The sequence below is a fragment of the Musa acuminata genome, chromosome BXJ3-9, assembly GCF_036884655.1.
Source record: "Musa acuminata AAA Group cultivar baxijiao chromosome BXJ3-9, Cavendish_Baxijiao_AAA, whole genome shotgun sequence".
Lineage (NCBI taxonomy): Eukaryota > Viridiplantae > Streptophyta > Magnoliopsida > Zingiberales > Musaceae > Musa > Musa acuminata.
Window position 1 is genome coordinate 9,518,877 of NC_088357.1, and position 24,121 is coordinate 9,542,997.

At 38.5% G+C, this 24,121-nt stretch overlaps 2 protein-coding genes and 1 pseudogene across 2 annotated transcripts; 2 read left to right on the top strand and 1 right to left on the bottom strand.

Annotated features, from left to right (window-relative positions):
• The first annotated feature begins 705 nt into the window (after window positions 1-705).
• LOC135648441 (uncharacterized) lies at window positions 706-3,693 on the top strand. The gene is made up of 3 exons (XM_065166138.1): window positions 706-862; window positions 1,159-1,689; window positions 3,163-3,693. Exons 2-3 carry the CDS (start codon window positions 1,239-1,241, stop codon window positions 3,210-3,212), a joined length of 501 nt encoding a protein of 166 aa, XP_065022210.1. The 5' UTR covers window positions 706-862; window positions 1,159-1,238; the 3' UTR covers window positions 3,213-3,693.
• A 562-nt stretch (window positions 3,694-4,255) lies between these two features.
• Window positions 4,256-13,559, top strand: LOC103997936 (U4/U6 small nuclear ribonucleoprotein Prp31 homolog; annotated as a pseudogene).
• Window positions 13,560-13,814: 255 nt separating this feature from the next.
• On the bottom strand, window positions 13,815-16,099 carry LOC103997937 (U-box domain-containing protein 19). Its single transcript, XM_009419279.3, has one exon. The coding sequence runs from the start codon at window positions 16,040-16,042 to the stop codon at window positions 14,015-14,017; it is 2,028 nt and encodes a 675-aa protein (XP_009417554.2). The 5' UTR covers window positions 16,043-16,099; the 3' UTR covers window positions 13,815-14,014.
• Between the last annotated feature and the right edge of the window lie 8,022 nt (window positions 16,100-24,121).

A 24,121-nucleotide genomic window follows, 5' to 3' on the forward strand; every position in this document is an offset into this window, starting at 1 on the left:
TCCTCTGTAATTAGTTATCTCAAGTATATCAGTCCTTATAATTTTAAAAGTTATATTAAAATCTTTATACTTACGAAGTAAAACATTAAGATCCTATTAGAAAAATAATTATATAAGATTAAAAATCAAGAAAGGGAGAGAGATTTTGTTAGAACAACGATGTTAAATATTTTATTTTCATAAGTATAAGAATCTCAATATAATTTTTAAAAATATAGAGATCGAAATAATAAATATAACTAATTATATATGATAGTATGTAATTATCCCTAATTATAGAAGTAAATGATGTTAATTATTAAGTCAATTAAACTAAGCATTCCAAATAAAACTCAAAAGTATGTTTAGACGACTGTGGTTTGGGCCGATCTTTGAATAAAATGATCTCAGGAGTGTATTCATAAATCAGGAGGTAGCAAATTTAACTGACGTGGCAACATCATGCACCGTAGACTTGTGCAATGATTGGGCCGCCAAATGCCAGAATCCCATTAAATCGCAACAGTATTAGAGGTACGCGAAGACGTCATCCCCCCAAACCTACCAAACGTCGGGCCCCACCAGGCACCCTGTGCCACGTAACTTCTGTGGGTCCCGTGGATGAATATAGCTGGGGATCCAGTATTGAACGGCTGGAATTCACGGAAGATTCGGATCCACGGAATCTGGACCGTGATCACGGTATCGCGGAGCCCAAATCGCCTCTTCGAGGTCGATAAATGGTGGACGGGCACCGAGATTAGAGAGAGAGAGAGAGAGCCATCCCCCTGCCGATTGTGTGGAGGAGACCTCGACCAGAGGATTGCTGGATCCCGTGTTGTAATCAGAGTTGTCCTTATCGAATCGACTTTCCGATAACCAGGCAAGAGACGGAGATTTAATTTATTGCGGTTTTTAAGGAGTTTTAATCGAAAAGTACGCTTTATTTCGAGATATTCTTCCTCGGGATTTGATTCTTGTTCTACGTCTGCTCGTTCGAATTTAAGATCTATTGTTCTGCAAAGAGGTAAACAGTAGAAGGCTGCCTCCCTTTCTGTGATTTTGGTTTTCTTGAGGGCTTTCGGTAAGAAAAGTTGTGATTTTGATGATTGTTGATGGGTTTAGATATGAAGGTTCGATTTATATCGGCCCTGAGTTGGTTTGCTTTCCATCTGTCAGGAAAACTTCGATACGTCTCGTTTCGTCTCCATTGGTCGCGATCTGCCTCAGGCGCCGCGGGATTTTTCTTCCTAGAGTATATGGATGTGGCTTTTAACCTTCTATCCCGTTGGCTTTTGGGTGGAAAAGGTCATGAAACTCCCAATCCATCTCTGAGCTCTTCTTCAGATTCCGCCGCGGGGTTCAGGGAGCTGGATTCGTTGAAGTTTGTGAGCGGGCCTCGAATCAGATCTAGTCCGAGAAGAATCAGGAGGAAGTGGCATAGCCGGGAGGAACGACGGTTAGATAAGGAGTATGACGTAGTCCTGGTGCCCTCGGATGGAGGATGCATGTCGGGTTCTGAATCCGATGATTCCGATTGGTCGATCGGTTGGTTGGAACCTCACGCCCCTGAGTTCGGGACCGAGAACGATACAGAGCGCAGCTTCGCTGTCTTGGTCCCGTGCTATGGCCGTGGTCGTCGCGAGGTGGTGGACGGCTCCCAGAAGCATGTTATAGGTGCTGTTGATCTCACGGACTACGATTATTCTGGTAAATCGGATCTTGAATCAATTTGTTTGATAGAAATTGTCATTCTAGTGGACATTTTATTGCTTTGCCTCATTACTTGTTATGTCTTAATTCGTTTGATCTCACTATGTGGGTTTTCCTTTTTCATTTCTTTCAGAAGAAGAACTCATTATTTAGCATAATAATCATTTGTTTTCCCACTACAAAAGGATTGCTTGGAGGAGTAACCCACTTGCACTTGTTGGAACTTAAAATGCTGACCTTATGTCTCTTGAGATTTCTTGGATTAAATGTAGGGAGAATGCTGCCATTAGAAGAATAATGGTCTCTCATGAAAGTATACTGGTAATGTTATGCTGCTTTAAAAAGATGGTTGGGATTACACTTCCAATTCAATAAAACTTTACATGTTGTGCAGCAGCAGTACATCTAACATTTGCTTTGAAGTCTTGTAGTTGTGCGTCGGTGCACGGGTGCATGTTTTCTCTAGCCTTTTGTTGGACGTTCTCAATTCCACTTATAATTTATCTTTTTAATTTGTGTTGTTTGTGTTTTTCTTTTCACCTAGAGATATTTTTTTTCAGAAATAGTTAATGATCTAAGGAAATTCCTGCTGCCATTTTGTCTTCCTTCAAGAAAGGACCTTTTTATTGCCAATTATGCTATTCAAGATTAATCCATTCAATGTTTCCGGTTGCTCAAATAAAAAAAAATAAGGTTGTTTATGTAGCTGACAGTGCATAAGAGTGATTTCCTTTGTTAACCATCTTGACTTCTAATTTAGTCACTGAATGATATCGGTTGTTACTGTCTAGTGGTTTCTATTGGAAAAATGCTTTAATATACTTCTACATGTCATCTCTACTCCATGGATGAGTAAGCAAAATTTTTCTTGCTTAGGTTAGATGATCTATTATGAGTTTCAGTATACTGGTATATACCCTTATTACTGTTCTCATTAAATATCATAGCTTTGACATCTTCGATGAATCTGCATCCTTTTTATCTCATGCCCACTTGCAACCCATAACTTCTACCATTTCTTATTTGCACTGATTTAAGTACATGAAATTTGCAGTTCTAATCCAGTTTCTCGAACTCATAAATTTTAGCTAGTAAATATTAGCTGAACTGTTAGGATATTAGTTATTTCCTCTGGTTGATTCAGCACGCAAGTTTGGCCACTACCTCTTTCTTTCCTGAAACTCCCAAAAAAAAAAAGGTCCTGTTGAATGTAATTTTATGTATCGTTGATCATCTAGTATTTCTTATCTTGAAGAAATAAAATGTGTTTCTTTCAAGTTCAAAGGCATGAGAATGAGCTTAGAGGAGCAGTGGCACTACAAATCATGTTTCTGCCACAACCTTTTTTTAAATATGATGTCTACCTTAATAGAATGATCCTTAGCTTTATGCATTATGATTTATGTTATTTGATTTGAATTTTTGGTAGATATATTTCGTATATATTTATGTATCATTTTATTGTTGCAGATAGCAAAAGGTATATCGAAGAGTGGCTTGCAGAACACTTGTCAGCTTGAAACAACTCGCTGAAAGCTTGTCATTGGTGTGTTCCTTGTATTGATGAAGATATGAAGATCATGGGGTGCCTCAGAAAACACAAAAAAAAAGATTAAACAAAGCAAGAAAGAAGCTGTTAGGATGTTAAAGCACATAAATTTCTTGTTGGACAAAGCATTCCTTGCAAGATGCAAGCAAGAGTGAAGGAAGCTGCAAAGAGATGCATCCTCGGTGAAGATTCAAATAGACCTGTGAATACTATTCTTTATCTCCTTGTTTTCTGCCTCAGAACGATTTCTCTGGTGCCGGACCGGACAATTGGGTGTAAATACAATTCTTCTGTATATATTGTGTACATATGGTGCTATCCTTTCTCTTTTTTTGCTGTAAATATTAAGGTCAAGGAACGTTAAAACTCCTTGCGGCCTGTAGGTATGGTCCTCAGCTGCAATTGCATTTGCACTGGCAATTGCTGATTAAATAGTATGAATTCTTCATTCATCTCTTTCTGGGCTATGAGATTTACAGTAATCTTTGCATCTTCACTTGTAGGCATAAGATGGTGTAGCACATCATGTTTTCATTTATCACCAGGTTTTGACTTGAGCTGCAACTGCAGTAGATGTTGAGGAACTGTCTCTCATACATGAAGATTTCAGCAGTTGTTTAATATCTTCTTATAGTTCTTTTCTTCCCAGAGCTCTTTTTATTTGACTCAGAAATTTTATTTAGTCTCAATATTTGTCAAGAAGCAAAGATTCCAAATTAAGAAACTATTTTGATAGTTTGGATAGAAGTTTAAGAATAAGAAAGCTTTTGTTTGATACAGATGTTTCTTTGATCTCATTTGTTGTCAAGAAGGGTTATCGGGTTGCGTACATTGAATCCGAATCCGATATTACCGTACACAGGTGCTCCCGGCTCACATTGACGAACGACGAGCCATAAAATAACTCTGGGCTGCTTACGGAGGCAGCGGATCCTTTTCGGATGTCCGCTACACCCGAATCCGACTTGTGTGTCGCCTTCATCGATTCGTGCGCGTCTTCTGCCCCAAATTTAGGGTTCTTAATGCCCAACTCTCCAATTTCCATCGACGAGGCAAGCTTTTTAGTTCCAGTTTGCGAACGTCACGGTCTTTTCTTAGGCGTGGCGTGGGTGCTTTCGTTCTCTGTTCTTACCCTTATCCCTCCGCACTTTCTTCATACAAAATCTTCCTCTTTCTTTGGGGAACAATCGAAAGATTGAATGAAAGAATATTTTAATTTCCGCTACCGCTTTCTTGCATCGTTTGGAGTCGGTGAATCGCAGATTGGCAATCGGCATATAAAATGTTGTGAATTCAATTTATTTTGGTGGTAGGCTTTCCGCTTTGTGTGGTCGAGAACGCAGCACAAGTCCTATAGTTTCGTTGTCTTTTGATATTGGAAACGATTGTGCGAAGCAGCCATGGTTGGTCTATAGGCGCTTGTTTTTTTCTGTAATTATGTAGTTGCCTATGTTAGGATAGCGTGGTATATACCACGATCTTTTGATAAGCATGCAATGACTTGGATGGACAGTGGTCAGCTATGCACTTGTTCCTTTGTTGTTAACGTCTTCATATCTGAGTGTGACATAATTAGGCTTGATTGGACTAGCAATTAACCACTTGCTATTGCTTTTTGTATCTGTATCAGCAGATATTTGCAGATCTTGCCAGCCATTCAGCTTTGGATTCTAATTATTGAGAGAACAAATGGTTGGTAAACATATCTCCTTTCTGATTAGTAATCAACTTATATTGCACTATTCTTTCATGCTTATGTTAATTTGGCACCTTAGGAAGTAGTCCAATGAGGAGGATGAGAAAGTAGCAAGATAATTTCTTCATTGTTTTCTCTTTAACCTACAGGTTAAATCGTGACTAACCTTGAAGACATTCTTTTTGTTGTTTGAAGTGTTATAAATAAGAGTTAGTGTAGTCAATCTACCTGTATTTTCTTGGTGCAAGCAGCAACTTTTTTGATAATGAACTTTTTAAATAATTTTATCATACTTAGTTATTGCAAATTTTATCATCTTTTAACTTTGATGATCAGTATCGTGTCGTTTGTTAGATAGCACACAAGTGTAAGTGGATACCCCTTTTGGGTGACCACATTTTTCTTTATTGCTTATTGTTGCTGCACTGCTAAGTAACTTGATATATTAACTGATGCCAATCAGACTTTAACGTTCTGTAGTCATTTTTAGGTCATGTTTGTGAAAATTCTGAAAAAAAATTCTTATTAAATGTTAAGGATTAGATTTGACATGAACAAGTTGATTTCAGAAAGCTTGATGTTTCTTTGGTGAAGCTGACTTAAACTAATTATTCCTCCTGTTGCTCGTACACGGGCCAGCCTTGCAGATTCCTTCTTGGCTGATCTTGATGAGCTATCTTGACAATGAAGTCCAACTTGTGAGTTGACATCAATTCTATTAATTGTGCCTGCATTATCTTTCTTACTTGAAAGTTGAAACAAATAATTACTATTTATATGGCTTCTTTTCATTGCATTATCATTGAGGCCTCTTTTCGTTGCTTAACTTTGTTTTAGTCACTGCAGCTTACTGTGACATTGGCTCATGTTTTCCATCGACCTTGTCTATTAGGATGATGAGAATATTGATGCAGCTGCTGTGGAAGAAGATGATGAAGGTGACATGCTGGATATTGAAACTCTCAATTATGAGGACCTTGATAGTGTTTCAAAATTGCAAAAGACACAAAGATACAATGATATTATTGCAGGTCAGGGTCATTACTCCAGATGCTCTTGATTTCCTTGTTTTTTGGATTAACGATCATAAACTGTGACATCATGTTCCTTGTAGTGAGCCAATATTTATTTATTGGTCTCATGACTTTCCTTCTTTTTCCTGTTTTCAATATATAAATTTATAATATATAAATTTATATTATATACATGATATATTATTTAAGATTGTCCTATCCTATCTGGCCAACACTAGATTTCCTTGGGTAATGCTCATCTTTTTTCCCCTTTGTTTCTTGTATGCTGTGATTTTTCTTACTCGGATATTATCCATGTTTTCAGATTGATCCTTTTTTTTCTTATCCAAATAAGTATTAGAAGATTATTTTAGTGGTGTACATTTCTGGCTTCAGTTTTTTTATTTTGGAAAACTTCTTTTGTTTTTCTTTGAGACATAGTTTTTAACATTTGCTACTGGTGAAATGGACTTATGTATTGAATAGACTTGCATTTTTGTGTCTTAATGAGATTCTCTCGTTTTCCTTTCTTTCTTTGTCAGAAATTGGATGATGCTCTAGAGAAAGGAACAGATATTTCTAGTCATGGGATAGTTTTGGAGGATGATCCTGAGTATCAAGCCATTGTTGACTGCAATTCTTTATCAGTGGATATAAAAAATGAGATCATTATAATTCACAATTTTATCCGTGATAAGTATCGTCTGAAATTTCCCGAGCTTGAGTCCCTTGTTCATCACCCAATTGATTATGCTCGGGTTGTCAAGAAGATTGGAAATGAGATGGATTTAACCCTTGTTGATTTGGAAGGTCTGTTACCTTCAGCTATTATTATGGTTGTTTCTGTAACAGCATCAACTACAAGTGGACAGCCTCTTTCAGAAGAGAACCTCCAGAAAAGTATTGATGCATGTGATAGAGCCCTTGCTCTTGACCTTGCAAAAAAGAAAGTTCTTGATTTCGTAGAGAGTAGAATGGGTTACATTGCGCCAAACCTTTCAGCAATCGTTGGAAGTGCAGTTGCAGCTAAACTTATGGGAACTGCTGGAGGTTTGTTAGCATTAGCAAAAATGCCAGCGTGTAATGTTCTGCTTCTTGGGGCAAAGAAAAAGACTTGCTGGGTTTTTGTACTGCGACCTCTCAGTTTCGTGCAGGTTATCTTGAACAGACTGAGATTTTCCAGAGCAACCCCCCATTCGCTTAGAACTCGTGCTTGCCAACTATTGGCTGCAAAATCAACCCTAGCAGCAAGGGTTGACTCAACCAGAGGGGATCCTACAGGCAAGACTGGAAGAGATTTGCAAGAAGAAATCGGTAAAAAGATTGAAAAGTGGCAAGAACCACCCCCTGAAAAGCAACCGAAACCTCTTCCGGTGCCATATTCAGAGCCCAAAAAGAAGAGAGGTGGTTGTTGGCTGCGGAAAATGAAAGAAAGGTAGCAGTTTCTTACAACAGCACTTGGAAAAGCAACTGATGCCTTTTTTGTTATAACCTTCATAGCTAAATACCTTGTATTTTGTGTTTATATTTGACAGATATGCAATAACTGATATGAGGAAGCTGGCCAACAGGATGCAATTCAGAGTGCCTGAAGAGAGTTCTTTAGGTGAGAAGGTATTGATTTTTGTATGTGATAATTGTTCTAATCTCTATTTGAGAGTTGTTGAATTATGGTTCAGTTAAGTGAATTTGATTATAGTCTGTAACTTGAGGATAAATATTCAAGTCAAAATGAAGTTTTGGTTACTTCTTATTGGGTTTAGACAAATGCTCACGACTTTGGTTGTGAATAATCAACATACTTTTTAAAGCTTATCGTAATTACTTTATTTTTTTGGAATTAAGTGTTATGTGGGAGATAGATCCATCGGTGGTGAACTATTTGCAGGATGGATCTCAAATGCTATTGAAAATATTTTAGACAGTGTGTTGCAATAGAATAAGATGCAGAATCATCTTTAGTTACATCAGAATCAAGTCAAATTTAGCATAGTTTTAGGGTTTCCAATTCTTTATAGTGGCTTAAGAAGAAATTAAGATATTCTTTTCAAGAGGCGACAATAGTTGGCTTAAAGGATTGGAACTTATATTCTTGGTTGATGATATGTTAGATAATTTACAGCTCAATTTTTTTTTTCTTTCAAATGAAAAATTTTAACCTTAAAATAGTATCTACTAATTAATTTCATTTGGAGAATTAGGAAATTTTATATTACAGTTTTAGATTTTTCTTAGCTGGTTGTTTTAAATTAAAATATAAAAATAATTGTATTGACTCTCAATATCACTTCAATTGGCCTTGGTAGAAATTTATAACATATAATCGTTCCTTCTCTTTATATTTTCTTAATTTTAAGCTAGAATTTTATGTTTTATGGTGTTGGGAGTTTTAGAACCATTAACATGCATTCCAGGAAAACTACATTTTAGGTATAGAATCATCTTCATGTAACAAATTGCAATACTTTGTGAAGTTTAGGGGATTGGTGGCCTAAATTCTTGTATTTATATATAAATTATGATTTCTGTATGCATCTCTGACTGAATTGTAAATATATATTGGATGTTTTACATTTTAAAGGTGCTCTTTCTTCAAGTGTGGACTTCACCTTTCACATGGCTCACACTGATTATTTGCCCCCAGTGTTGATTTAAAAACATTAGCTATCCACTCTCTTTGCTCATACATCCATGATTCTTTTTTATTATTGTTAGGTCATTTTGACAGGTGGGAATTTTATATGATTTAATTGAAAAAAAATTAAAGGTTTGTTTCAAAACTCTTCTGTTTTGAATTAAAGCATGATTTGAATAGAGACCTTAAACAGACACATGGAGAGTATCATCCTGTTAATTATCTGTTTCATCAATTTTTTAATGTTTACTAATTAATGGCCCGTGTGAGAGCCGTTGCACATGCATCAGATCAGATGGTCAGTATTTTTGCAGGAATGGGCAACAAATGTCTAAATTGTGTCCTTCTAGATGCAGTCACTGATTATTTGCTGCTTAGCGCCAGGATCCTAACGATGGCATGAATTATGCTTGGATGCTACTTATTTGCACAACTTGTTTAATGTTAACTTTTTGTAGTGTGAATTATTTTTAGTATTCTTTGTCACACATTATTAACTTTCATTTACTAATCTTTTGGTCTAGTATTTGGGCCACAGAAAGTTTATTATAATTACTGTTAACACAGATTATACTGCTTATAGAGTACAAAATTATTGTTATTCCTAAATTATTATTTTTTCACCATCTGTATGATATCCTTATAAATATTAGTTGAAAAAAATAACTCACTATATGAGGAGGTTGATTGTCAGACTTTAAACATTGAAGTACCGTCTTGGTTGTGCTGGACTTTGTCCTTTCGCCATATATTTTTCAGAATGATTAGTCTAACTGCATCACTTTTTTATTTATGTTTTTATCTATCTTTTATTAGGTGATGGCTTGGGTGAAGGGTATGGTATGCTCGGTCAGGCAGGAAGTGGAAAGTTGCGTGTGTCTATTGGGCAGAGCAAGATTGCTGCAAAAGCTGCAAAAAGGTCATCCACTTTATCCTTTGGTCACATTTTGTCCTCTAAATTAACCTGAACTCCACAATATGCTCATCGAAAGCTTTAGCTGATTGAATAGGTGTCGCAAATTTTTTGGCTCCTTTTATTAAAGGTGCCATAAAGTATATTTAGGTAAATGGTGTACCTAATGATGATAAAAAAGTTTTATTGCTGACTTGAATGTAATAGGTTCAAGGAGAAACACTCTGGAAGCAATGGGGCAGCTTCAGGATTGACATCGTCTGCCATTTACACCCGTACAAGTGAGTATATATGCAACAAAAATTGGTTTAAGTTATTTGCTATTTTTTATCTCATCCATGCCATAGTTCCAGGGTAGCTATTAGCTACCTAATGCAGTGATTTAAAAAGGCACTCGGGCGCTCACCTAGGCACTTGGGCGAGGCAAGGCGAGGCCCGAGTGCCTCGTTTAAGGGCCAGGCGGTGCGCTTCAAAGAGGCGCTACCAGGGCACTCGCACAAGACCGGTCGCCGAGCGCTTTGGGCGAGCGCCCGGTTCTATTAAGCGAACCGAACCAAACTTTTAAATCTGGTTTGGTTAAATAGCGTAGTTTCTTACCTCAAAAGCCACCCTTCACGCCCGCGCGACCCCGAGCAACCCTAGCGCTGCTTCTACCTCCGCCGTCGACACTTTCTACCGTTGCCTTCGCCGCAGACACAGTGGATCGAGCCTTTCTCTATTGTTGACGGATGAGTTCGACGACCCCCATAGCTTCCTTCTGCTGTTGCTCCGTGTGCAGTTCCTTCCACTGTCGAGGGAGTGGATTGCAGGTTCCTTCACCACCAACGGACCCCCCTTGGAGCTTTTGTCGTTGCTATTGCTGTTGTTTGTAGCTTTCGCCATTGTCGCCGCTGTTGTTTGCAGCTTTTAATGTTGCCACTGCTGTTGTCTGCAGCTTTTGGCCATTGTCACTACTGTTGTCCGTAGCTTCCATCGCTACCACTGTTGCTGTCCGCAGCTTTCGCCACTACCACTGTTGCTATTCGCAGCTTCCACTGCTGTCGTTGCTATCGTTCGCAGCATTGCTGCAACAATCTTATATTTTTTATTTAATATTATATTTTTATTTAAATAATTATATTTTTATTATATTATATATTTTTTATATTTAAATATTTCACAGTGCCTCATTTCGCTCGGGCAAATGCCTAGGCGAGCTCCTAGTGCCTCGAGCGTTTTGGGACCTTGGCTCCTAGCACTTTTTAAATCACTAACCTAATGTAACCTTCCACTCGATCAATTGGGATATTACGACTTTGTTATTATTGTAGTTGTTGTACCATCTTGAAGAGTATGTTGGTTTATTACATAGTGATGCAACTTCAAATTCGAGGACTTGTAGGTAGCGTGCAACATTCGATGGAAAAGAAAAACTTTCCTCCCTATTAGTTCATTCAATTTGGTGGGTGAGTTTAAGTTGGATTTCTTTTATTGGGAGTATAATGTCTAAAATGGGGAAGGTTTGCATTGGGGTTTGCAACTTAATCGTAAAGACCAAACTACAAAAGATAAAGCTAGTATAGGTCATAGAAAGTTACCTTCTTTAAATAAAGAATGATGAAGCTTTGAAGTTAATGCATGCTTACTCTCATGTTTAGCTTCAGAACAGGTCATGTGCTTTTACTTAAAATATTTAGCTAAATACTAAAAAAATGAAGTACAGTTCTTGTGCTTATACTTAAAGTTGTTTTAGATGAAATGCATATGGAGAAAAAAGAAATAAAAAAAATATTTATTATCCATATTTCTGAAAGTTGTCATCCCATAGTGCTGCACTCTTCTCTGTTCTTTTCCGGCCTACAACTAAAACCAATTAGGGTTTTCTGTGATTTGTAAAATAATAATCACATTCATTCATGTAGCAGATCATATCATGACATGTTTATGAAGTGGGTTGGATTCAGTTACAGTTGAAGCAGAGCCTTTTAAATTGATTCAGTTACATAGACCTTACCATATCTAGTTATGAAATTGATTGAAATTCTCAGTTTCAGTGGAAGCTTCAGAGATCTGCAAGGATGGAAAACATGAAATACTCTGTTAATGGTGGTAAATCAATACTTCAATATAAGTGCCATGAATAAGCTATCAAAGAGCCAATCTGTGTATACAAAATGGTGCTGCTTATGTTATAAAAGCATTGAATATTATACTACTATGACCATGTGTCTTCACATTCTAGTCTTTCTGTAAATAATGCATTTAGCTGCTAGATCATTTTCATTCAATCTATTAGGGAAGATGGTTGTCTTTTACATGTCATCACTTGGGGTCAAATTATTGTGATCCTGAAATTTGATGGTTCTTCTGTTGATCTTGCATGTACCCTTGGATTGGATACCAAGTCACCACCAACTGAGAACCGGTTGTGACAAAAAAATATAAAGTTAAAGGTGGTGACGACCTTTGTGCCACTGACTTGAAATTCTGGTTAATGTTAAAAAGCCTGTGGCTTGACATGAAGCAGCAGGAGTCCATTACCTTAAGTTGACAGTGTTCAGAATTTTCTTTTCATGTCTTAATCTATGCAAGCTTCGTCTATGTCTGCACTCGTGTAATTTTTTGTGCATATCAAATGATATAGAGTTCTTGCTGTGATGTGTAGTGACTGTAGTCAGATGAAACTTATTTGTGCAGTTGGTCATTTTTCATTCTGCAAGTTATGATCTGAGAGACATGATGTGGTTTTCTTATTTGGCTGTCCGGTACTTCCGAATTTGATCATCTCATAAATTGTATGCTTATTTCTGATTCCATGTTGTTAGAACAACAATTCTCAGCATGAATTAAATTGATGCTGAGCTTGTGTTCATCAGGGAATAGAACTTACAAATCAACAAGCTTATGGGACCCAGCTCAGCAGCGGAACACAAAGCACCTACTTCTCTGAGACGGGGACATTTTCAAAGATCAAGAGGATGTAATTTTAGGTCAGTGTACATACTTGGAATTCTCTCTCTTTTATTATCTCAAGTTGGACTTGTGGTATTTTCTGCCAGTTTAATGTGCTTTGAAAGTGTTATCACCAAAGATATGCATTTCATGTATCTGCAAGTTATATATAGTTCATCAATCTATCAACCGGGCCAATTTTTACTTGCTGAATTGAACTTTGAGTTGATCTGTCATGTGGATGACCTCTTAATTTAGAATTCTGATGTTTCTATTTTGTTATGTGACTTTGAGGTTATAAGGAAGTCCTGTATGTGCATTGCATTCTCATTCTCAAAATAAAGTTTTTTTTCTGTTCAAATTGTCACAAATTTTCTTTCCTTTTTCCTTCTTCTCATGACAGATTTGATGTTCCTCCAAAGCTTTGTTTCTTTTGACTGCTGTACGTCTCCTTTGAAAGTGATTCATTTACAATTTTTGTTGGAAAATCTTGGATTCTACATTTGTCATCTTTTAAGGAATTTATACATGTGTTCGATCTTTTTGTGATTAAATTTGTGTGGAAGGAACAATTGCTCAGAAAAGAAAAAAGTTCTGAACATTGGTCGGCATCCTGATCTCCAACAGGGTTCTTGTATAGATCTGGGAGTTGAGCGGCAGGCTGCACTCAGACTTCGCCTCTCACGCAGAGCCCTCGAAAATTTTTGTGGCAGCTAACCTGCAATATGTGCGGGCACCTGTTCTTTACTGTCCCAGTATCAGACTGAACACAATTGTGCAAGCAGGAATTCACTGGCATGGATGATCACCACCCTCTCTTCTTCAGTCCATTTCATCTTTTCTTGGTCATAGTCCACTGACATGGCTTTTAGATTAGAGTATAACAGCACTCTTCCCTTTGAAATTTTTTTTATCTGTTTCGATTCAGGAGTGTATCAAACACATGAAACATCGAGTCCTTGAAGAGGAGTGTGCCAGCAACGTAAATACGATAACTTTGGGATTACACCAAAGTTCTCTAGATTTTTATCCTCCCTTTTTAAATAGGTTTGATGGAAAACATTTCTGGACTAAAGTGTATTTGTAAATTTACATTGGGATTACAACTCAACCATTAACATTCTTCAGCATATGGATTTGTAAATTTACTTCAAATGCATTTCTCGGGTGATTTATGTTTCATTCATTAGATGCTACCGAACTCGCTGTGGCTAATGTCATCAGCTCTACCTTCATGTTGGTAACGGTGTTTGATGTATAACCATCGGATCAATGTGTTAGTTATAAAAGAAAATTGTGTTAATTATAGAAAATTTGTTGGATGAAGTTTCAGATTTTTGTTCTTCGGTAAGTGAATTCTTTATTGGATGAAATTTCATATCGACTCAGAAAAATTGCACATATTTATATAATATATATCTATATACAAGTATAGGTTGTGATGTCTATTTGAGACCATACTGGATTGCAGCTCCTCTAAAAACAAAGCTGAAATCCCTGCACCAACTGATGAAACAAGGGACTACATGCTCCCAAGTCACGAGCAGAGAAGAAAGAATGAATCGTCCTAAGAGATCAAACACTGTCATTGTGGATCAATAATGCCCATCATGATGAGGTCTTCCTGGTCGTGGAGATGGTGTATGTGATTGAGCAGCGATCTCGCCTTCTTGCCGGCCTGAGGAGAGCCTTCTGTGACAAGGGTGTACAACGAGGGCATCAGCACCGGGATCTGTTCGAGTAAACTGACCACCTTTGCTCCACCATTGTTGCAGAGAGACAGTAGAGCAGAGACGCAGTTCTCCCTCCCAGACCGAGACGTCGATGACCGAAGGAATGCCACCAGATGAGGCACAGCAGACGACTTCAGGATCGCCGTCGTCCCGTCATGCCCCTCCGCGATCTTCGCAAGCACTGCGACTGCGTCGTTGACGAGATCCGCTCTGTCGCTCGACAGAATGCTTGTGAGAGCCGGAATCGCCCCTGCTGCCAGGATCTTGCGCAGGTTATCGGGACACGGCAGCAGCCCGTAGAGTGTGACGATGGCGTTCTTCCTCCCCCGGTAAGTTCCTTCTCTTAAAAGCTCCACCAGTGTCGGAATCGCCTCTGCCATCCGCCCTATCTCTGTCCGGTACACCTCGTCTGATGAGAGGTAGAAGAGGATGGCCGCCGCATTCTGCTGGGCCTCGACCCTGAGTGCTACTCTGATGACGTCCACGATGAGGCCGAGGCCGCCAGCCTCGACGATGGCCTTGCCGCCGCTTGGGTGCTTCGAGAGGCTCATCAAAGCAGCTACTGCGTTGTCCTGGATCGAAGGATCTGATGAGGAGAAGTGGTAGAGAAGCCATGGGACCGAGCCAGCTTCCACCAAGCAAGCCCTGTTAAAGATGTTCGATTTGGACAGCTTCCTGATCTCGTGAGCCGCCTTGTTCTTCTCCTGGTTCGTCCCGACCGCTAGCTTGTGAACTAGGAAGGCAGCCACCATTCTCGTTGCTCCTGCTGCCGCCGCGCTGAGAGGCGTCGCGGTCCTCGTCAGGTCTCGCTTGGGCTTGCCATTTGGCTCAGGAATGGGTACCTTCGTCTCGTGGCAGAACTGTTCCATGAGGTTCCTTATGGCGGAATTGGGAACCAGACTGTTGTTGGCCAGCTTCTCGCCGGTCACTGGGCAGGTGAGGCACCCAGATTTGAGCCACTTCGAAATGGAGGCTCGGTCGTAGGTCTGCCCCGTGGCTATCGTCACAGGGTCCGTCATGAGCTCGAGAGAGATCGGGCACCGGAGATGATCCAGGTTGACATGACTCACGGCTTTTGCTCGGGCCTTCGATTGCTTCTCGCTGCTCTTCTCGTCGTCCACGGCATCGAACAGCACCACTCGGCAGTATACCATGAACGCCATTAAGCTGCCGAGTAGGGCTGCCTCTTCCTTGTCGTCATCGTCGTCAAGGCTCGCTAAGAAGAGCTCTTCCAGGAACGCGATCTCTTCGCTGCAATAGTTCCAGCTTCGAATGCGCAAGTGATCCAAGATCCATCGGAGATCGATCCGATTGGGAGCAATGCCGTTCTTGAACTGGCCAAGTATCGACCACATGCTCCTCATAGCCATAGCATCGGCTGGCTCGGTCCCGACCGTCGCCCTCCACGCCTGCTCCCGAACGAGCCGAACCAACTCCTTGAGTTCCGGGGCGGCGTCGATGGAAGCCAGAGGGAGGACATCGAGTGCGGTGGATATCGACCGAACGAGCATCTGAAACTCGTTCGACACCAGCTCCGATCGCATCAACACCCACAGCCGGGCGCCCGGCCTGGCGCAATCCTGGAGTAGGTGCCGAAGCTTCTGGAGCGCGACGTGGAGCTCTGAGAAGCCGACGGCGGCGGAGGCCGGGAGGGCCGACCCTCGGCCCCGGACGTCGGCCAGGAACTCGAGGATGGCCCCGACCTGACGGATCGCCTCGCGGGCGCTGCGCCGGTGGATCGGGAAGGGGTTCGACCGAAGGGCGAGGATCTCGTCGGCGAGGGCGACGAGGGCGCAGAGGAGGGCGGCCGGGGAGACGTCGCCGCCAGGCTGCACCGCTGGAAGCGTCAAGAACTTCCGGCTGTCGGAAGGATGTGGCATCGCGAATGGAGACGAAGGCACAAACAGATGAAACAGCGAGATTTGGCTTGAGTGACAATCTATCACCTGATGCTTGTTCTCCTACCGGTCTCCATTTATGGAGCGCACGCAACAGAGGCGGCCCGTGGCAGGACACGTGTCGAAGTAGCAAGTGGGAGCATCCGCCTCGTGGATTGAGCCGGGTTGGCGTACGGAAGGCAGGTGTCGGCTGATTCGAGGATGGTGGGCGGGATCGGGTCCAACGGGCCGCCGAGGACACGTGGCGGACGATCTGGTCGAGGCTCCTAATGTATTGCGAGTCAAAGGGCCGACTCTTGCGGCCGACATCAGCGGAGCCACGCTGTTGATCCAACTGCCAACAGATCACTGCAAAACGCTATCCTCGTCGTACGCGTTGATCGTCCAATGGTAAGGGACGCTGTTTCGTGTGGGTAGAAGATATTAGATCAAGAAGATTGAGATTGGCGCTAATGTCGTTGATAACTACAAGGGCTTAAAACAAGGGTTAAGTGGGGCACGTGGCACGCGGAGAGTGGGGCAGAGCAGTATACGTGTGAATGTTAACTAGAAGTGGCAGATAGCGAGGAAATGACCGAGTCAGACGCCAACATAAGCGTCAAATTAGAAGTGCGTGTGGGCCGCTTGATACAAATGTGGCTCATGGAGATGTCAATCAGGTGCAGGAAAACCTCATGATTGAGGCCGCCCGGTGATGTCTTAGCGTGTCAATATTCTACGGTGAGAGAGACTCGAGCACTCATGAATCGTCTTAGCGTCTCTCTCACCATGGTAAGTCCAATACGTGAGGTTTCTGTCAATTCAAGAGTTAGATGCATTAAATTAATGTGTGTACACAGAGAACTTGGATGACGGAGATAGCAAAAGAACAATCTTAGACATGTAATCAACAGTTGTTCAACTGCGGCTTCGACTTGTATCAGAGAATTGCGACTGGGGTGTTCGACACAATGACCTCAGAAGTAAGAAGAGTCTAAGACTGCGTGCCGGCCATGGATGGTTGCTGCAGCATCAGGTCACCCACATGGATTGTGCTTGCTGTCTTCGTTCAGCTGCTATTAATTTCTCCCATTTATGAAGCACATCGCCCCTTCCCTTCGTCCAAGGGAACAGGCATTTGGTCGGCCAGTTTATTACATTGCATCCGTATGATGGTGTCAAATTGGCAGAAAACAGATGTCAAAACAAAGACCTTTATTTGATTAAATATATAAGTAAGGGAGAGAGAGAGAGAGAGATGAGGCTCTACAACCCATAAAAAATCAACTATAAGATGCTTTTGGATCTAACACAGTTACCTACTGACATAGACATCATATTGATATTAGTGATGATAGACAAATCCTCATTAGGGGAACTTCCTTGATGGAAAATGCAGAGGCTTTTTTCTTTGGATGCTCAATCATCATCAGATGCTTGACTTAAGAAACCAAGGTAGAATTTGATGGGCTTTCTTTAGAACTCATTTGGATGTGTATAAAATCTTGTTGAAGGACTGAAGATGTGACCAGAGGGCAGTTCTGTAGCCTTGCCTTTGAGAAAGGAGTAACACATTTTGAGTTTCATACCAAATCAAGTCGTCTCAAACTCATCAATTGGAGTTGATCAAAATTGACCATAAGATATATTAAGTGCTTTATTCAACAACACATTTCAGCTTGATTTTTGAATGTTCAATTGGAGATGAGACCAAATAATCATCACAAGGAAACATATAATTTGACTGAACTGACCCAAAGATCTCATCTTGTGCTATCTTCACTCAGTCGAAGAAAAGCCAAATGTTGCACTGGGATTAGAATTGCACATAAACATACTTTCACATAGTTTTCAATAACAGAGATTACACAATACCTTAACATTCACTTCTAGCTTATATCAAATATAAGAAAAAAAATCAGATAACATGGTCTTGTTCAGTACCAAGCTTCAGAATTTTAGCTTTTAATTCAGAAGGTAAATCAAGGTCTGCCAACATGAGTTCCTGTGAATCATGCATAAACTATTGACAACTAAGTGAAATGAGTTTCATTTAATTGGATATTTTCTATTTCATAAATTTTAAATCGATTATTCAAACAAAATACATCGCTCTAGTAATAGGTTCTCTTTAAATCTATTTGGATACTCTACTTTCTTTGTTTTGTTTGTTCTTCCTTATCCTTTCTGTCATCTCTTTCTTGTTGTTTCATCTTTTCTTTTTTCAATAATAGTTACTTTTTCTCTCACCTGTATTTCTCATTCCCTAAGTTATTTGTTCATCTCCTATCCTCTAATTGAACGTTTTCGCATAATCAACTCTCTCGTACTATGTAAAGCTTTTTGAAAAGGCAAAAGGGACTAGAGAGAGATTAATCGATGCTGCTCTAGATGATTAGTTTGGATGAATCCAGCAACAATATGCACTTAGGGTTGAGCTAGATGTCAAGGAGGCGACCCAATCCTATGAGAAATGGTGAAGAATCATTTACGATAAATTTCTAGGTAAGACATCCCTTTTATAACTTTTGAAATCCTTTCTCTCTAAAATTTGAGGTCTGATCATTGGTTGTACCATTCATTAATATGGCCGACAGATTCTTCTCTATATCGTTGAGGAGATGAACTATGTCCTCATCGATAGTCCTTAGTTTCTTAGAGGGCAACCCCTTACTCTTGTAACTTAGAAACCTAACTTTCAGTCTTTATTGGATAAGATTGATACATTTCTTGTCTAATTATAGCTTCCTAGCCTCCCTCTCGAGCTCCTTCAATACAACTTTCTCTCTTAAACAATCTCCTAGATAAGTAAATTTCTCAAGATCGACCAAGTCATCCTCTCTCATTAGTGGAATGAGGAAGATGATAGCTCACTTCATGGCCATGGTTTTAGATTAAGAGGAAACCCAAACCTATATTAATCAAACCTAACCTAATTAGCCAAGACAAAGGCAAACAGGTTGCCCAGGATCACCTCTCACTTAACTCTATGTCTCACTTAAATACTTTGGGTCTAGTGCAACTCAGATTCTCTAAGATGGTGCCTACCCAAGGTCCAAGGCTAAGTACAAATGGGGTTTCTCTCTCGAGATAACCCATTAATTGTTCTAGTCATTTGGCTTCCTTATCTAACCCATCCCTATCGACGTCTACCTCTTTTTTTGATCGATGAGCTAGAGTACTGTTGGGCTCCAGATAATACTAGTTTATCATTAGTCCCTCGTGGTTTACCCTAGGAATAAAAGACTAACCATAACACATTAACCCCAACTCTTCTCCCCAAGGAAGACTTCCCTCGGGTTCTTCTCTCTAACCCTTTTACTTCATTGGATTCCCTCAACACTCAAGCTACCTCTACCCCTCTATCCCCCTCCAGAAGAACTTCCAATACATAGCTCGGGTGATGAGGTCCAAAGCTTCTAGTTCTTGTCCTTCCCCTACCACTGCTTCATTAGTGTTGAATGTCATAGTGGATAAGATGGTGGCTGCATTTCAATTGAGTAGGATGTGATAAGAGATGATGATTTTCTAGAATGCGAGATGGAAGGGGAATACATCACCTCCCCTACACACAAATCCAACCAAGTTTGACAATAGTTTTTTCAGGAAAGTCTCAATCAATATCTTCTCTATATTAAGCATCATAATAAAAAGAAAAGGCTTGCTTTGCTTAGAAATTTAGATTTAATTCGATGTCATCTCTTCTAACTTCCCTCTTATTTAAGTTTTCTCATGAATATGCTCTCATAAAACTGTATAGGGGTTCTAAAAATATTGTAAAATTATTGTCTCTAACTTAATTCATACTCATAAGCTTGATACAATAGTTTTGATGAAAATATATTTGTAGGAGGATGGGGCTAAAACATTTATTAGGAAGATGGGAAAGAACCGAAAAAGAGAATTCTCATCGGTGGATGGTAGATCGGGTGGAATCGTCATCATGTGAAAAGTAAAGAAATATAAGGTTGCATTAGTAAGTAGGAACTTTTAGGCCTTTAATCTTGTTGTCTATTGAAGGTACACTCCTTGACTTTTACCCTTAGTATATGTTAGCACTATCCCTTCTTTAATGCTTTATAAGATGAATATTTCTCTATTAATCTTTTATCGAATGTTCTTTGGTGTTTATGCGACAACCTAAACACGATCTCCTCTCTAGAGGACAAAGGCGGAGACTGTTTGTTTTCTCTTACTAATTCTATTCTCATCTTCAAAGTTTTTTTTTTCGATAAAATTTAATTGACTTGAGATTTTTAAAAAAATCATTTCACATAGTGCCATAAACGTTTTGGTAACGATTGTATTATTGCTCGTTTAGATTAGATTCTAGTTAATTTTTCTTGACTTTATTTATTTAATAAATATATTATTATCCATTTTCTGATAATTCATTTTAACCACTCCTCTATCTTAACTAAAGTGGATACTTAACCTCCTACCTTTAAAACCTCCTATCATTTTTGTTTTGAGAATTTTTAATTGAAGCATCCCAGGTACGTAGCATAGTTAATTAATCCTTTGCTTAACTTGATCTACATCCTTTTGAACTCATGACTATCTTTCACTAATGGCTTTCAATTTTTAGCTATTTATCTAAATAAAAAAATTCTACTTACTTGAATCTTAAACACAACATAAAAGAAAATATCGTGAAGCTTTAAGCTCAAAGATGCTCTCGATCATTTTACTAACCAAGAGTGTATCCAACTTTAATCCCTTTATAATAAGGCTATTATTCTTAATAGATAACTCTACTTAAAGTGGTGGACCCAGGCTAAAATATAATGGCTAGATCATAGAGACAAAAATGTTAAATTCTTTTCATAATTTCCTTCAGACATAATAAGAATAGAATCCTCTACATCAAAGGGAAGGATGACTTTATTTTTAGCATCCCTGATAAGATCCTCAATTTCATTTGATATTCCAATCAAGCTATGTTGGACCCTCTATATCTCTTATCTTGTCCCTATGTCCTCCCCTTCCCACCATTCCATCTTCAACCTATTTCACGCTATGTAGCCCTTTTATGCTTTTAGAAATTGAGAATACCCTTTCCTAAATGGGCTTTGACAAGAGCCCGGGTCTAACGAATTTAATATTAAATATTTTTAAGTCTTCTAGGATACTCTTAATAAGCCTATTCATAAATCTTTTTTCTCCTTTCACATCTCCAATTCCCTCTCACTTAACTAGGGTAAGCTCAGTTGGTATTTATTCTCAAAATAGAAAACTCCACCATTGTTAGGAACCATTGACTTATAGTTTTATATAATATAGTCTACAAACTTCTCTCTAAGATTTTTGCTAATTAAATCAAACTCTTCTCTATGACCTAATCAGAATAATCTACATTTATTAAGAGAAAAAAATATTTATGATAATATATTAATTGTCAATGAATTGGTTCATTCCTTCGCCAAATATAAGAGTCATAGCTCCCTAGTTATTCTCAAGTTTGTTCTTGAAAAAGTATTTAATTTACTTTCATAGGGGGCCATTCATCGTGCTCTTCTTACCATGAACTTTCTTATTAAATATATCGCTTAGAATCCAATCCTATATCTCTTTTCTTACACTCTTTTATTTAATTAATAGAGCTTGCTCTAATATTTTTTATTTCAATAAAGGTACAAGGTAAGGTGACCCTATCTGATCTTACCTTTTTATTTTTGCTTAACAAATTCCTTTATCTCTTATCTCCAAGATGATTTAATAAAAACAAACTACTCCTTTCAATCTTAAAAAATTAAAATCTCTTACTACTTGTTATTTGACAATGACTTATTACTAGCCTTCTAGGCTAATAGAAAGTCCTGCTCCACTATCTTCAAAATTTTAGACATCTTTTACAATCTTACTGTAACATCTTGATTAGTCTAATTAAAAAATGAGCAAGATTAAGATTAGCTTATAAAGGTCTGATAAGTATACTATTAACTTTAGCTTAAGTATTTTGACTAGTGGTTTAGGATAAATAAGGTTGAAGGGTACCTATCAGACCATGGTCATGATATTTGGTATTAAAGCTAATATAATATTTGGGCATGATGAGGGTTCAAGTAAAAAAAAGCTATTCGTGAATGGAGTCAGCAGACTCACATGGTATTTGAGTATGGTCATAACATTTGGTATTAAAGCTGGCCTAGTATTTGGGCATAATGAGAGGGCTTGAGTAAGAAAAGACTATCCGTGAATGGAGTTAGATGACTCGTCACGACGTGGAGTCGCCACTAATACATGTCTTATATGTATTATATTAGAGTTTGATTTAGGTTATGCTAAGCCTTGATAATGATGTCAAGCCCTTGAGTGAGAGAAAGTAAAATATCACGATTAGTCCTATATCAAAAATGGATAAAACTAATATTAACTTATAAGGGTCGTGACACTCATAAATATAAAAATTAACATTTAAAAATTTAACATATTTTTCTTCGATCATTGTACCTTCTCTGTCAAGCATTTTATTTATAGTACTTTAGGTATCAAGAAAGGCAAATAGCCCATGAAGTACTTTTTGGGTGCCTCCCTCAAAGTTGCTAAAACTCCCTAGTGGATAAATCACTCTCCAAAATATAAGGTTGGTATACATGACGAAGCTCCCAAGTCGATAAAATAGTGTTATTAACTTCATTCCTACACACTTGCTATTTAATTATAGTTTATTAGATTCTATTTTAAAGTATATGACTTGACTTGCAAGGAACTTCTTCTGAAACTCTGATACCTCTACCAAATGATCAATCTGTGCTAAACAAATTATCTCATAGCTCTAATCTCCTTTGGAATTATGTCCCGAAGACCAAATATGAGTCCCTCCACTCTTGGTGAACTCCTACAGTCAAATTCACCTCCTAGTCCCATAGAAACATCAATCATCTCAACAAAAATCTTAAAAGAAGATATAGAAAAAAAATTAAAAATAGTTTGAGCACCAATATCTTCAATAATCCCTAGATAGATAATATTTTATTTAGCCTTTGGCCCACTTTTGTTAATAAAGGGGAGTATTCTAACTTTTGGTAGGTTTCTAACCTTCTAAATTATAATCGTTAGGAAGCACCAACTCCTCTTCCATAGCTCGTTAATAGAAAAGATCTTAAGAATTCATATTCCTAAAGTGTTTGATGATGATATTTAGATATGATAACTTAGTCTTTTGGGCTCTTTGTCTACTATTGATATCTATCATTATATCAAAGTTAAAACTAATATATCATTATATCAAAGTTAAAACTAATGTTGATGAGACTTGGTATGACTAGAAGGCGATCCAACACCTTTCTATTTTCCTCAAATTTTAGCTTTTTTTTAGAAGCTATCAGAACATATTACTTATATATGATCTTTATGCCCATCTTCTACACCTCCAGCTTGATAATTATTATATCTACCACCTTCATGAAGATTCTTTAAGTATATTTTCTTGGAAAGTCCTACTATCCCTTCTTCTTAGAGACTCTTACAAGCTAATTCTAGTTTTTATTTTTAGTTCTTTTGACTCCGCCAACGCTCTTGGCTATAAGAGAAAGAGAGCCTTAACAAATCTATATCTAATTCCATCCTTAGCCTTATTATTTATTTTTTTAGTATCTTTGGATTAATAAAAATGAATTATCATGCTACTCTAATCACTTTAGTTTACAGGGCTCTTACCCACATGAAGAAAATTTTTATTTTATATCTTTCTTTTGAGGGCCCTAGGATTATCAATTCATTAGATCTTATCCTAAGAAGGGGGGTTATTGAATACTTTCTTCAATGTGATAACTTATTCACATCCCTATTCAATCTTTAAGTATGAGATTGTTCTTCTTTTCTCCTTCTTACATCATGATAGCTACGGATTGCTCCACTAGCAAGGTGCATAATCCCTTAATGATCGAAATGCTCAAACGTGCGAAGGATTTATAGTGTATCAGCTTATGAATTTAATTTGATTTAGAATCCTTCATCTCCATTGTCAATGGCTCCAAGGAAATCCCTTAGCACATTAGAACTATTATCTCGGATATCAAGTTTTTTATAACTACTTTTTAATTTTTAATCATTAATTTTGTATCAAGAATCTCTAAT

Coding starts and splice junctions, on each gene's coding strand:
- LOC103997937 (XM_009419279.3), bottom strand. CDS start 16,042: ATGCCACATCCTTCCGACAGCCGGAAGTTCTTGACGCTTCCAGCGGTG.
- LOC135648441 (XM_065166138.1), top strand. CDS start 1,239: ATGGATGTGGCTTTTAACCTTCTATCCCGTTGGCTTTTGGGTGGAAAA. Junction 1,690..3,162: donor CACGGACTACGATTATTCTG/GTAAATCGGATC, acceptor TTATTGTTGCAG/ATAGCAAAAGGTATATCGAA.